The sequence below is a fragment of the Primulina tabacum genome, chromosome 1, assembly GCF_025594145.1.
Source record: "Primulina tabacum isolate GXHZ01 chromosome 1, ASM2559414v2, whole genome shotgun sequence".
Lineage (NCBI taxonomy): Eukaryota > Viridiplantae > Streptophyta > Magnoliopsida > Lamiales > Gesneriaceae > Primulina > Primulina tabacum.
Window position 1 is genome coordinate 56,912,859 of NC_134550.1, and position 14,967 is coordinate 56,927,825.

At 38.5% G+C, this 14,967-nt stretch overlaps 2 protein-coding genes across 2 annotated transcripts; both read left to right on the forward strand.

The window, feature by feature from the left end:
• The first annotated feature begins 6,384 nt into the window (after window positions 1-6,384).
• Window positions 6,385-9,664, forward strand: LOC142553115 (uncharacterized). Its single transcript, XM_075663125.1, has 3 exons — window positions 6,385-7,096; window positions 7,664-7,789; window positions 7,952-9,664. Exons 1-3 carry the CDS (start codon window positions 6,731-6,733, stop codon window positions 9,425-9,427), a joined length of 1,968 nt encoding a protein of 655 aa, XP_075519240.1. The 5' UTR covers window positions 6,385-6,730; the 3' UTR covers window positions 9,428-9,664.
• A 549-nt stretch (window positions 9,665-10,213) lies between these two features.
• LOC142553123 (eukaryotic translation initiation factor 1A-like) lies at window positions 10,214-12,090 on the forward strand. The gene is made up of 2 exons (XM_075663137.1): window positions 10,214-10,578; window positions 11,724-12,090. The coding sequence occupies exons 1-2, from the start codon at window positions 10,324-10,326 to the stop codon at window positions 11,904-11,906; spliced, it is 438 nt and encodes a 145-aa protein (XP_075519252.1). The 5' UTR covers window positions 10,214-10,323; the 3' UTR covers window positions 11,907-12,090.
• The last annotated feature ends 2,877 nt before the right edge of the window (window positions 12,091-14,967 follow it).

Below are 14,967 nucleotides of genomic sequence, written 5' to 3' on the forward strand. Positions count from 1 at the left end.
TCTCCTTAAGTACCTCCCGCCCCAGTTCTTGAATAACAAAAAATATTCACACAAATTCCACATCTATTTTCCCAGTACCTGATTTGAGTATATCTAGGGGGACATTGTCGGCAAAAATCCAAGTGTCAGTTGATGTTTTTATTCTTGTTTCATATGCCAATATTTGCAGGGCAGATGGAAATAGAAGTAATCATCATTGTGTTGCATATTTTATCGATCAACTGGCATAACATCAGTTTCAATATTAAGCTTATAGCTATTGTGGTAATATATATCTAGGTGTAAAGAAAACTAGTTTGAAATTTCTTTCATTTTCTTCTGTCCCTCTCAAATATATGAGTTCGTTTGTTTGTTGTTTCACACAGATTAAGAAAATCATTAAAATATTTGTGCATTATATCGAAAAAAGTAGTTGAATGTTATCTAATATTTAGTTAATAGGGACATATAAGAAAAAAAATTACTAATAAATGTATAAACTGAACTATATACTACCTATTGGGAGTTATAGAGTTTGGTGGGTAAAGAGGGAGCATAAATGATTTACCTGGCAATCTACATTATCTATCGTATCTTATCCGAAGCATCGCATTACTGATACGATCCGGGTCGAATGGAAGAGCCGAGTCGGATGTTCCACCGAATCTGCTATCAAGATGTTAGGAGAAATAAGAGCAAGACGTCTGGATCAGAAGCTTACTTCCTGGGATAGATGAGAGGATCTGCGACCAAGAAAGTAACCACGTGAATGGGCGTCGGAGGGGTATCCGGCGTGATCACTCCGATGCTTAAGTCAGTGGATGATTCAAGCAAAAAAGATCAATGTAACCAAGTGATGATTGTGATATTGGTGTGTGTAGTAAATGAGCAATAAATGTGTGTATTTAAGATCTGAATAAAGAGTAAATGCAAAGAAAAAACCTGGTATTTATAGTAGGAGATGTAATGATGACCTCGTTCATTGTACTGCTCATTAATTATAATAGGACGGCTGATAATACCATATTATTATGACATGTCAAATTTTCATATTAGTCACATCCAGCATACCTGACTTTGTCAACTACTTGGATTGGTGTCAGAGATAGGTCGGCCGCCCACACCCTACTTTGTCGGTATAATTAAATGCGGCACTCATATCGAAGTGGCCTGGGTAGAATGCCTCCAGAGAACTAACATGAGAGCCCGGGCTATTGGATGTCCGGGGAAGTTATGTCCCGGGTGTTCAACGGCCCGGCCTTTTGATTGGCCGCTACACATATTCTCCATGTCAAGCTGTGCTTTCAATGTCCCGGGCGGCTCGAGATCCGGATTTCTACTCAAATTGTCGTCTTATTGACCCGGATCGCCCACGACCCGGGAATAATCCATTTTCCTTACCCGAGTACTATCCATGTCCCGGGACATCCCGAGGTATCATCAATTGCTATATCTACAAACATAAAGATGCACTTTAACTCGAAGAAGATATTTGATTTAAAGAAATATTTGAGTAATAGAATTTTTGTTCGTCTAAAGAAATCGAGGAATTTGAAATAATTGATTTGGAATCTATCATTTTAAACTTACCAATTTGTTTTCGAGATGAGTGACAGATAAAAAGTTTAAAATTACTTAAAGAATGAACACAACTGAGATGTCGGCAAAGTAGGGGGGACCAATAAAAGAAAGGAAAATAAAAACGTGGGAGGAAAAGTATGATGCGTGGTTGGCTATGCAATTTCGTGGAAAGTTTGAATACGCGTTTTTAACGCGTATTCACACGGTCAAGAGGCTCTATAAATAGAGCTCCCATCTTCATTCTGAAATCATCCCTTCTTCGAGTTTTCTATCATCTTATAAGCATTTGAGTGCTTAATTCTATAATATTTGTGAGGTGTTTTGTTCTCCTGTATTAAGAGAGTGTGTGTTCTCTTTGAAAATACAGTGAGTGAGTTGTACATCACAAAATATTATAGTGAAATTTTTTTCATCTTGCCCGTGGTTTTTACCCTAATAATTTTTAGGGGTTTTCCACGTAAATCTCGGTGTCCAGTTTATTCTTTATTTTCGGGTTTTATTATCTCAAATTCCGCACGTGAGACCAACAAGTGGTATCAGATCCTTGATTTAAAATTTCTTAAAATTCTGAGTATGCTCTTTGGTTGCAGCCTAAACTGATCTTCCACATCAGAAAAGATTTTTTGAGATTTTTTATTTAAGGTGGGATTATTTTGTCCGGTCTACTAAAGTTGTTGTGGACATAATGGCGGGAAGGTACGAGATAGCAAAGTTCAATGAAAGCAATTTTATGCTGTAGAAAATAAAGATACAAGCAGTTTTAAGAAAGGAGAATTGCTTGGCGGCTATTGGAGATAGATCGACGGAGATTACTGATGATGGAAAGTGGAATGAGATGAATGACAATGCTGTTGTCAATTTACACTTGGCTATAGCAGACGAAATAATGTCAAGTATCTCTGAGATAAAAACAGCCAAAGTTATCTGGGATACTCTGACAAAGATGTACGAGGTCAAGTCGCTACACAACATGATTTTTCTAAAGAGAATGCTTTATACTCTTCAGATGGCGTAATCTTCATCGATGACCAACCATATCAACACACTAAATACTCTATTTGCCCAACTCACTTTCATGGGGCATAAAATAGGGGAAAATGAACGTGTGGAGCTTCTACTTCAAAGTCTACCAGATTTATATGATCAACTTATCATCAACATTACCAACAATATTTTTATGGGCTTTCTAAGATTCGACGATGTCTTAACTGCGGTTCTCGGAGAAGAAAGCCGGCGCAAGAATAAGGAAGATAGGTTGGTAAATTCGAAGCAGACAGAGGCTTTATCAATGATAAGAGGAAGATTTATGGACCGTGACTCTAGTGGGAGCCAAAGACGAGGTTGTTCAAAGTCAAGAAGTAAGAAGAAAAATATTTACTGCTTTAAATGTGGCGGTAAAGGGCACTTCAAGAAAGAGTGTACGAGTATCGATAAAAGTTCTCAAGAAAATGTGGCTAGTACTTCAGGCAGTGATGAAATATTATTCAGCGAAGCGGCAACAATTGCAGAAGGCAGACACAAATTTTGTGACACATGGATTATGGATTAAGGAGCGACGTGGCATATGAAGTCTCAGAGAGAATGGTTTGATCATTATGAACCAGTCTCAGGAGGATCTGTATTCATGGGAAATGATCATGCCTTGGAAATCGCTGGGGTCGGTACTATCAAAATTAAAATGTTTGATGGCACCATTCGCACCATACAGGAGGTACGACATGTGAAGGGACTGACAAAAAATCTTTTGTCCTTGGGGCAATTGGATGATATCGGGTGCAAAACTCGGATCGAGAATGTGATCATGAAAATTGTGAAGGGTTCGCTTGTGATTATGAAGGCGGAAAAAGTTGCTGCAAATCTGTATGTACTTTTGGGAGAAATACATAAAGAGGCAGAACTAGCTGTTGCATCAATTGGTTCAGGAGAAGAATTAACAGTGTTATGGCATAGAAAGCTCGGGCATATGTCAGAACGAGGGCTGAAAATTCTCTCAGAACGGAAGCTGCTGCCGGGACTTAAAAAAGTGTCACTACCTTTTTGTGAGCATTGTGTTTCCAGTAACACAGATTAAAGTTTGACACTTCTACTGCCAGGAGCAAAAGCATATTGGAGCTGATTCATTCGGATGTTTGGCAAGCACCGGTTGTATCCCTAGGAGGAGCGAGATACTTTGTCTCGTTTATTGATGATTTCTCTAGGAGATGTTGGGTGTATCCAATCAAGAATAAATCAGATGTTTTCCAGATCTTCAAAGATTTCAAAGCGCGGGTTGAACTTGATTCTGAAAAGAAAATCAAGTGTTTGAGGAATGACAATGGAGGAGAATATACCAGTAATGAATTTGATGCATTTTGTACAATTCACGACGGCTTACACACCTCAACAGAATGGAGTGGCAGAGCGGATGAACAGAACCTTTTTGGACAGAACAAGAGCTATGTTGAGGACTGCAGGTCTAGAAAAATCATTTTGGGCGGAAGCAGTCAAAACAGCTTGTTATATTATCAATCATTCTCCTTCAGTGGCGATTGATCTGAAGACTCCGATGGAGATGTGGACTGGAAAGCCGACAGATTATTCTCATTTGCATACATTTGGAAGTCTGATGTACGTTCTGTACAATGAACAAGAAAGATCAAAGTTGGATTCGAAATCCAGAAAATGTATCTTTTTGGGATATGCTGATGGAGTAAAAGGGTTTCGCTTGTGGGATCCTACTGTTCACAAGCTTGTCATCAGCAGGGATGTTATCTTCCAGGAAAATAAAGTAAAGTGAGACAAAGGCACATTGAATTCAGAAACTACTATATTTCAAGTGGAAAATAAGACGGACGAAGGTCAGGTTTCTTGTGAAGCAGTACCAGAGCACGAAGAACAAGAGCATGTTGAGTATGAGGTTTCCAATGTGAGGCAGTCAACTCGAGACAGAAGACCACCAGGTTGGCTTTCAGATTATGTCACTGAAAGCAACATTGCATATTGTCTATTATCTGAGGATGGTGAGCCATCGAGTTTCCACGAGGCTATTCAAATCTCAGATGTATCCTTGTGGATGATAGCAATGCAAGAAGAGTTGGAGGTATTAGACATGAATAAAACTTGGGATCTTGTTTCACTACCACGAGGGAGGAAAGCCATTGGAAACAGATGGGTCTATAAGATCAAGCGTGATGGCAATAACCAAGTGGAGTGGTATCGTGCTAGATTGGTGGTAAAAGGGTATGCTCAGAAAGAAGGCATTGACTTCAATGAGATATTTTCTCCTGTGGTTCGACTTACAACAGTCAGAGTAGTGTTGGCATTGTGTGCGGTGTTTGACCTACATCTAGAACAGCTAGATGTGAAAACGGCATTTCTTCATGGAGATCTTGAAGAAGAAATCTATATGCTCCAGCCAGAAGGTTTTGCGGAAAAAGGCAAAAAGAACTTGGTTTGCATGTTGAACAAATCTCTGTACGGTCTCAAACAGGCGCCGAGGTGTTGGTACAAGAGATTTGATTGCTATATCATGAGCCTTGGATACAACAGACTGAGTGCAGACCCTTGTACGTATTTCAAGAGGTCTGGTGATGATTATATCATTTTGCTGTTGTATGTGGACGACATGTTGGTAGCAGGCCCCGAAAAAGATCATGTCCAAGAATTGAAGGAGATCGAACACAAACAAGAGAAAATATCTTTGTTTTGTGACAGTCAGAGTGTCTTGCACATCGCAAGGAATCCGGCCTTTCATTCCAGGACTAAACACATTGGAGTTCAATTTCACTTTGTACAGTAAGTAGTAGAAGAAGGAAGCGTGGATATGCAGAAGATTCATACAAAAAATAACATATCCGATTTTCTGACCAAGCCAGTGAACACTGATAAGTTTGAGTGGTGTAGATCTTTAAGTGGCCTAACGGAAACGTAAGCAGCATGGAATGACAAGATTGAAAGGATGTGTGGAGATGTGTTTGATTCTCAATCAAATCTTCAAGTGAGAGAAATGTCGGCAAAGTAGGGGGGACCAATAAAAGAAAGAAAAATAAAAACGTGTGAGGAAAAGTATGATGCGTGGTTGGCTATGCAATTTCGTGGAAAGTTTGAATATGCGTTTTTAACGCTTATTCACACGGCCAAGAGGCTCTATAAATAGAGCTTCTCTCTTCATTCTGAAATTATCCCTTCTTCGAGTTTTCTCTCATCTTATAAGCATTTGAGTGCTTAGTTCTATAATATTTGTGAGGTGTTTTGTTCTCCTGTATTAAGAGAGTGTGTGTTCTCTTTGGAAACACAGTGAGTGAGTTGTACATCACAAAATATTATAGTGGAATTCTTTTCATCTTGTTCGTGGTTTTTACCCTAATAATTTTTAGGGGTTTTCCACGTAAATCTCGGTGTCCAGTTTATTCTTTATTTTTTGGTTTTATTATCTCAAATTCCGCACGTGAGACCAACATGAGACTCAACCAGAAAATTTTGTAAATGATAGAAAACCCTCTAGATATTCGATAATATGAAAATAGGGTTAGGCGAGATTCAGAAGCGCAAAAAACGCAGAACATTGCATGCTAAAGTTTGACGTCTACAGTGTATAATGCATAATGTCGTCGCATGATGTTTCATTTTTAAAATTCCACGTTTAGCTGTCTGGAAATTTAGATTTGTAAGCGTTTTAAGGATCAGATAAAAGCCAAAATGGGCCAACCCATGTCGAAGAAAACAGAGATCCGTTGGAGCTGCCACGTGGCATGGATCACCCCTTACCGCAAAGCTAGTACATTTACCCTCTTAATCTTACCCCCATAGATTCTACCCTCATTCCACTTTTGAGCAACTTAGCATGACTTCTGAGCACAGCATTTTTAGCATGCAATGAATGCGTTCAAGAAACTTTAATTTTAGAGATAAATGTACAGTCTACAGAGACAAATGAGGGTTTGAATTGTAAAGCCAAACACAATAATGTGAAGGCAGAGGAGAGAGATATCACAAAAGGCAAAAGGGTATTAAAAAAAATCTAAAAATATGCTGTTGAAGCTAAAATTATTAAAGAAAATAAAAACCCGTGTCGAGAAAGATTTATTTTGTGTCAGAAATTATAGAAACGAAGAGTCCCTGTCAATTTGCTGTCGGTGTGTGTCTGGTTGCATGTATAATTGTATTGTATAGAAACAGTGTCAAGAATTTAATGAATGAGGGAGGGAAGATGAAGGGAGATGAGAGTAAATGGGGAGTATTTTTTGTGGGGAGGAGGTGGAAACGCGGGATTTTTGTGGGTAAAATGGAGGGAAATTGCACCCCTTCGCCTTCATGGAATTTTGGGTTACTTAAACCTGACGGCTTGCTCATTCAAGATTCCAACTTCCCAACTAACAGAAAGCCAGATCTTTCAGCGAGAAAGTTGGGTGCCCATCTCTGGGAGGTGCAGTTTCAACCCAAACTCAGGGTAGCTAATATGAGCAAATATGGCCCTGGATTGAATCATTTTGGAGAGGAAGCTTGTGGAGTTTTTAGACAAGTGGGTGAAGCACAGGCAGAAACTTCTGCGGAGCAGGTGAAAAACTGAAACCCTCTAATTTGCATTTGAGCGCTTGATATATAATGTTTCTTGAATGCATACTGTCAATGGAGTGGAGATCAAGATTTCAAATGCAATTTGTGATTCTATTTGTTTGTTCTTAGACTACGACTCTAGAGCCTAACATTAGGTTAATTATCTGATTGGCGACGTTCTTTGTAGAGTTTTGCTGTGAAGAATCAGCTTTTGTTGGTTCCGTATATGAGTAAACGCATTAAATTCATAACTACCAAGTGGCAGCTGGATGGTTGCCAATTTGTGAAGAACAACGGTGTTGATCAGAATTTTACGTTCTTGTTCTTGTTCTGTGTTGTTTTGTACTATTTGTGGAGTTTCTTTTTTCCTTTTTCTTTTTTGAGCTTGTATTTGTGAAGTTTCTTGTTCAGTTCAGATATGAACAAAGAATGGGTTGTTATGCCGATTTTACTTATTTCTAAATACACGATTTTCTGCTCTGTTCGGAGTACCGTGACCTCTTGCCTTGGTTGTCTCCGGTATTCTGGCCGGATACCATGCTAATTTTCTTACTCCTGGATATGACAGCAAAGCAGCGGCGTTAGTTTGAGAAATCAAGTTGCATTGTTGCTGGCAGAACGCAACCAAAGGGTCAAGAGGGTTGAGCAAGCTCAGCAGCCTGTGTCTCCATCTAGTTATCAAAGCTCATTGGAGGTATATTTTGGTTTTCTTCAAAGCTGGGCCTATCGTATTTTCATGATGTTCAAATATTTAGTTCATTCTTTACTTACCCATCATTTTAATTGCGATCTTTGAATTATAAGAGGTCTATATAAAAAATTCTTATGAGTGTGTGTAATCTTTTGCTCCCATCAGATGGTTCCCAGTCGAACTGCATTCACTTCAAACTGGTCTCTAAACTCGAACAGTGAAATGGGAGAGTCGAGTTATACTCTGAAGACCTCCACAGATTTGCTTAAAGTACTCAACAGAATTTGGAGCCTCGAAGAAAGGCATGCCTTAGATATGTCGTTAGTAAACATGCTGAAACGAGAACTGAACGAATCCCAGTCACGAACCAAAGTACTGCAAGGGAAGAGAAGGGATAAAAAGGAATTGGATGACACATCAACACGAGTGGCGGGGAATAAAGTTTCAAGGAAGAATAAGGAGCAAGATCGGGTCAAACATCTAGTTAAGTCGGTGGAGGTTAAGTTAGAAGATGAACGGAAATTGAGAAAGTACTCAGAAAACCTTAGTTATAAGAGGGTTCGAGAACTTTCAGCAACGAAAATTTTATTACGTGATGCTTTGGAAGAACTTGAATTAGAGAGGAAAAGGCTGGCCATGGTTGAAGATCTCTGTGATGAGTTTGCAAGCGGCATAAGAGAATATGAACAACAGTTAAGGTTCTTGAATCAACAATCGAGTGTGGATCAGATTGGTAGGAATGGCGATAGTGGATTGATCCTTCATGTTTCGGAAGCCTGGCTAGACGAGCGAATGCAGATGAAGTTAGCAGATGATAATAATGTGCAAAAGACTTCGGTCTTGGACAGGTTAAGTTCTGAAATTGAAATCTTTCCTGGAGCAAAACGAACTGGTTGTGCTAAGAAATGTGATTGTGTATCCTCCAAAAGTGCTAGCAAACGTAACATATTCAGGCATTCTTTTGAATCGATTCACTTGAATGACCCCTCGAGTGCTCCTTGGAATGCAAATGAAGAAGATTCTGATTGTATCGGTGTCCATTTTTCGCGGTTAAACAGAGTGGCAAGTTTGAAGAATGAAGATGGTTTTGACAGGCGGCAAGAGGTGGAAATCACTTCAGATGATTATCCCAAAGAAAAGGATAGATTGAAAGCAACAAAGAATATCATCCTATCAGGAAAAGCTGTCAAGGGTGGTTTCAATCGGCATAGCGTGCAAGCTCGGTCACAAGAGTTTCTCAGAGAGAGGAAGCACCAACTTGGAAACAAGGACTCATCAAAAGCAAGCGCAGGAAACACAGATGAGACATACAATGCAAGAATAAGAAGAAAAACTGAAGTTAGAGAAAGAGTTTCGACATCCAGAAACCATTCTTGGGCATCAGAAATCAAGAAACTTGAATACGAGGATAATTACATGGATCATTTATTTGATCCATCTACATTTACTGATCCTTACAGTCCTCTAAAAAAGTGGATATCAGAGGCAACAACAGCAGATCCCAACATTTCTGAATCATCTTCATCATTTCATGATCGAACATTAAAGTCCAATACACTGAAAGCAAAGTTGCTGGAGGCGAGGCTAGAGCACCAACGACCTCGTGCCAGAGCTTCCAAAGATTTGTCCCAAGTCGACTGAAGCTGTGAAGAATAGAATGTGCCTGGTAGAAGTGTCGAAAGCTTAGGTGGAGAAGAACTACACGTGAAACGAAGGTTCCCCTTTCTTTTGTAAAAGAGAAAATGATTCCCTTTTGCCGATAAACTTTTATATCCACATTGTGATTGAATTTAATACGAACTCCAAGCTTTTCTTCTACTTTAACAAAACAAAATAAAATGCGAAAAGTATCGCCTTGTTTTTATGTTTGAAGGTCATCTTGAAAAACAATTTGAAAAAATATCATAATTTTTTTTGAAAAAAAATTGATTTGTATTATTAAGCTCTCTTACTTAAGGTCAAAACAAGTTAGTGGGGTTGAAAAACAACTCAACTTATTTTAATGAAATGTCTAATCAATTTTACACCTAATTCGGTTAAATTAGACGAGTCGGTCCCTAACATGCAATTAAGAGCAAAAACTTGTGTGAGACAGTCTCACGAGTCGTATTTTGTGAGACGGATATCTTATTTGGGTTATCCACGAAAAAGTATTATATTTTATGCTAAAAATATTATTTTTTATTGTGAATATCGAGGTCAGGCAGAGCGGGTCAATCGACAGTGTTAATTCAATCCACTTAAAATACGATGAGACAGACTTATTTTACATCTCTACTTCAAATACACTTGACTGGGTAAATCTCATTTCAAATTTTAGAATATTTCATTTCTTTTATTATATTTTTCTAAAGAAAAGCAAAGCCCAATTAGTAAATTGTAATGCCAATGGACTACTCATCTAGACGTCGATAGCTAAATTCAAAGCATATGTCATGATTGGGCCCACAAATGTTGGCAGGAAACTCCAAACAGGAACCGTAACCTCAACGTTACGATAGAATTACAGAGAGAGAGAGACGCCTCTGTGCGCCGCGATGCCGAAGAACAAGGGTAAGGGAGGTAAGAATCGCAAGAGAGGGAAGAACGAAGCTGATGATGAGAAGCGAGAGCTAGTATTCAAGGAGGATGGCCAAGAATATGCGCAGGTGCAGCGGATGCTCGGCAACGGCCGATGCGAAGCTACGTGCATCGATGGCGCGAAGCGCCTTTGCCATATCCGGGGGAAGATGCACAAAAAAGTCTGGATCGCCGCCGGTGACATTATCCTCGTCGGACTTCGCGATTATCAAGTATGATTTTCTCTCTCTCTGAACTGTGTGTTTTTCCTTGTGATTTTGAGATGGTAGCTGGTTCTGTGTATGTTTGGAGTTCCAATGCCTGTTTTGATTCTGCCAATTCTGTGACGTTTTTTGAGTAATTCGTTCGTATTTGTGAATTAGGGTTTGTCTTTACTTGTTGTAGTGTTTCGTTCGTAGCTATTAAGTGCGCAGACCTTGGAGACTATCCCAAAGCCCAATTGCGCTTGTTATTTGATCGAGAGCCAGACCAAAGAATGGCATTTTACAATTTAGTTTAATGTATAAAAGTAGTTATGGCAATTAAATTCTAAAATGGCTCATTCACAACAACAAAGTAAATATTTATGTTTATACAAAAACATGAATCAGTTATTTTACATTTCACTTGAAATACGCAATCTTTTAAAAACCTCCTTCAGCCTTAAAGTACACCAAGATGCATGCTTACCACTTATAGAAGGGTTGCACCTTGCCATGACCTGGGCACAAGATCCTCGACTGGATTCCAAGATGATTCTGTTCTCTCCCAATTTCCCCTTCCCCTGATCAGTGATCATGAAAGACCGCCAGCATGTATGACTTTGCTACCTTCTGCAAATTATTGCTGTGTTGGGTTCAAAGTTCCGAGAAAAGATTTATTTTGATCTTTTCCTCTTCCCTCGAGAATTTTTTTAAATCTTTTCTTTCTGTATGTCTCGGGTTGAGTTTGGTTCAGTTTGTTTCTATTCCTTTTTCTTGATGTGTTTTACTGTGGTTTTGGTGTTAATTTTTGAAATTCTTCGCCATTTCTATTGCTTGCTTTTGTATTGGAGTACACAGTAAGTGGTTTGGCCAGCAAAAAAATGTACAATTTTTTAGGAGTGTGTTCTATGGATTTCAGACTGACAAGAGTAGTTAACGTTTTTCCTTTTGAAAATACAAGAACGAAGTAAAACATGTTTCCATCGGGTTAAATTTGAGCCTTTGAACTGGAACACTTCAAAATTAATTCGAATGAAATTACTATTCATTGTTTCCATTCAAGGGGATAAGCAAAAAAATTCATTTGTTGGAGTTTTCATATTTTGCCCGGTGATCAAATGTACTGGGTAATTGATTGATGTTCTAATCTTTCGCCCTGCCTTGGTTTCTATCAGGATGATAAGGCCGATGTAATCCTGAAATACATGCCAGATGAAGCAAGATTATTGAAGGCTTATGGTGAGCTGCCTGAGAACACGAGGCTTAACGAGGGTATCGCTGGTGGACTTGATGAGGAAGATGATGGTCCTGGTGACGATTACATCGAGTTCGAGGATGAGGATATTGACAAACTCTAGTGCTTTTGTATTGGATAGAGCTTCTACTGTCTTTCGTCATGCCCTCACTGTCGGTTGCCTCGTATTTCTCCTTTGATACAAATTTATACATGTGCACTATTAGAGTTTCGTGTTTGTGTTTCTATTTTCATGTACGAACATTGATGGAGGATGCAATAATATGTAGCTTCTATGTCGTGTATCAGTTTTTTGAGTTATTTGGATTTTCTTTTTTCACCGGCGAGCTACATGTTCCGCTTATTTCTTGAATATTTGATTTTAGTTGGTTTGAAAACCTTTATTTTGCAAACATAATCATGCCATGATAAAGGTTCACCAGCCCGTATCATCTGTAGTTACCCATGGCTTTCTGCGATGCTCAACAAGGTCTATTAATTAAGTCCTTCCCATTATTTGTTTTCTCGTCTGCAGCTGAACTTTTTACTTGTAAAATAAAATCTAAAGATTTGCTTCAATGATTACATCGCAAAAAAAAAAAAAACAAAATTGGTGGTGTCAGTGTCGCCATAAATCGGTTAATGGGAAAAGGAGTCAAATCTGGAACCAAAAAAGCGGCCCTCAAGTGCTCGGGTAGCACCTCAGTTGTTTCTTTTTTCAACCTCAGCAGTGTGGACTCTGCAGTCTGCCTCACCCTATGCTTCCTCATCGAAACCGACTATACTCCTTGGCAAGTCTTCGCGCATCCTCAACAGTAAGCTCATACTTCAGAATTTCATCAGCATCAACTATACCTAAACTGATCAAATCCATTCCGGGAGTTCCCATGATAAAGGACGACTCGAAATCCTTTCCCAGTTTTTTTAGCTCGTGTTTTACCTGCTCGTTACCCTTGCTTACTAGCCCCATTTTGTCTCGTTCGGCTTCCCTAGCTTTTTCTTTAGGTTTCAAGAATCTGAGTCGTGGAGTGGCGGTCAAGAATTTTTCAACCATTTCTTCCATTTCACTCCTCTTTCTGGGTCAATCTTTTTCAGAGGAATCTTGAGCTGCCCCCTTTTTGTAGTAACTTTCGATCTTTCAATGGATGCCCAGCTTTGATCTTACTTTTACCCTTTGCCGTTCCGCTGACGGAACATCTCTGCAAGAATTGATAGCGTAAAGAGTCCAATGATGAACTCACGGGCTTCAATTTCTTGACCAAGGCTAAGCTCATCGTCTTGCGCGTCAACAACCCGGTAGTTATCCAAAACACCTCTTTTTCTACCTTTTTAAGCAAATAAGACGAGACCTTCAAATCAAATCCACGAAATACAAGAAAGTCCAGGAAATTTATCAAAATTCAACATTGATATCACGGCCACATAAAAAGGTGTGACCTATTTGAGTCAAGGGGAGTACAATTGAGCAACACTGGCGTTATACAGAAATGCCTGCCTGCCGTACACACTACCCACGAGCTAACAAATCAAAACGGAAACAGGACTTTATCTTCAAAAAATAAGAATACATCAGATTTTGAATACAGAATAGAACTCAAAAGGAATAAATTAAGGGTTCACGATGGAATATTTTCTTACGAATCATTCTGAAAACACGAATCGTTCTGAACACACACATTGGGCGATTTGAAGCAGAAATGATAAGTTCACACAACAGAAAACTAAGAATCAAAGAAGAAAATAAGCACACCGGCGAATCTGAGATGCCGAATGGTAGCCCGAAACCCTCACGAAATCCTCAGGTTCTTAATCCTACTACTAAAACACTGTAGATTCTTGCATGAAACTTTTCCATATGTATGTATTTCCGGGTATTTCTTTATGAGTTCAACGAGATAGGAGGATTTTCTCAATTCTATCAACTTTTCTAAAATATTTTTTTCTTGAATATCATTCAAAAAGATTTCGAGCTGATTAGTATTCGATCAATTAGTAGTCCAAGATTCTATACTTCTAGTGAAGGAATAGATTTTTATCATATATGATTTCAGAAAAGTTATATATAAATTATGTTCATTTCAAAATATATTAATTTGATTAGCATGGGAGCATTTTGATACAAAAGTAGCACTTGTTAAGGCACATAATTATGGATTTTGAGGTAAGAATTTCAAATTATAGTAACAAATTCATCTCACTTGTTTTCGATGCTCTTAAAATCTATCATTTTATATTTGTTACTTTTTGATTAAATAAATCAATAGATTTCAAGTTCCTACAAAATGGATTACTTGGAAATTTTCACTCAAATAATTCTTCTCAAAATTTATAAATTTCATCAAATTATCCATATACTTCTATTCCATCAAATTATCTATATAGTCCACATGTCCAAGTGATTCGAAATCTTTCGAATCTGTTGCTTAACTGCCCACGAGCTCCATATCAAACACTTACACCAGAATATTTGCAAAATACGAGCAATTGATATTTCACGTCGCCTTCATTTTATGGATTTTCTAATCTACATGCAATCGATATGCCTGTTACATAACCGAAAGAAAATAAGTGGCCCCACTATGATTTCAGTCCCAGAGACTCGATTGTTCGAGCGTGAGTCCCCATTTGAACTCGCAAATGTGAAGAAGGCGGATTTTTCAGGCATTGATAGTAATAGAAAGTGGTAAACATGGAGAAACGTTGAAGAGGAGCTCTTAACGAGATTGCTTGTCACTACTAGCGATGATCCAATCATCGACAATTATCAAAAGACAGATGCTTTATAGGAACATATTGCAAGTTACTACTGTGAGAATCGTCCTGCAGGTATATCTAGCAAAAAATGAAAGTGTTGTACTATTGCATTGACAAAATACCATCCAAAATTATACATATCGCTTCAACACAATTTACAATAGCGTTTATAGTACATATCGTAGCGGCCACATCGATGAAGATATATAGCGGCTTGTGCATGAAAATATCGCAAGAAAGATAATGACATTGCATTAATCTCGAGCATGTATGGAGAATTGTAAAAGTTCGTCTAATGTTTACTCCGCACTCCATCCATCACCTTGTTGACACAAAGAAGAGGACCTTAGAATTGGGGGCAAACAACAAATCATCCAACTAAGATGTGAAACTATATGTAAATTTAAAATAAGACACTTGTCCAATGATTT

Excerpts from the sequence above, each read along its gene's own strand:
- LOC142553115 (XM_075663125.1), top strand. The coding sequence starts at position 6,731 with ATGAATGAGGGAGGGAAGATGAAGGGAGATGAGAGTAAATGGGGAGTA. Across the intron at positions 7,097-7,663 it reads CAGAAACTTCTGCGGAGCAG|CAAAGCAGCGGCGTTAGTTT; the intron begins GTGAAAAACTGA and ends TGGATATGACAG. Across the intron at positions 7,790-7,951 it reads GTTATCAAAGCTCATTGGAG|ATGGTTCCCAGTCGAACTGC; the intron begins GTATATTTTGGT and ends TGCTCCCATCAG.
- LOC142553123 (XM_075663137.1), top strand. The coding sequence starts at position 10,324 with ATGCCGAAGAACAAGGGTAAGGGAGGTAAGAATCGCAAGAGAGGGAAG. Across the intron at positions 10,579-11,723 it reads TCGGACTTCGCGATTATCAA|GATGATAAGGCCGATGTAAT; the intron begins GTATGATTTTCT and ends GGTTTCTATCAG.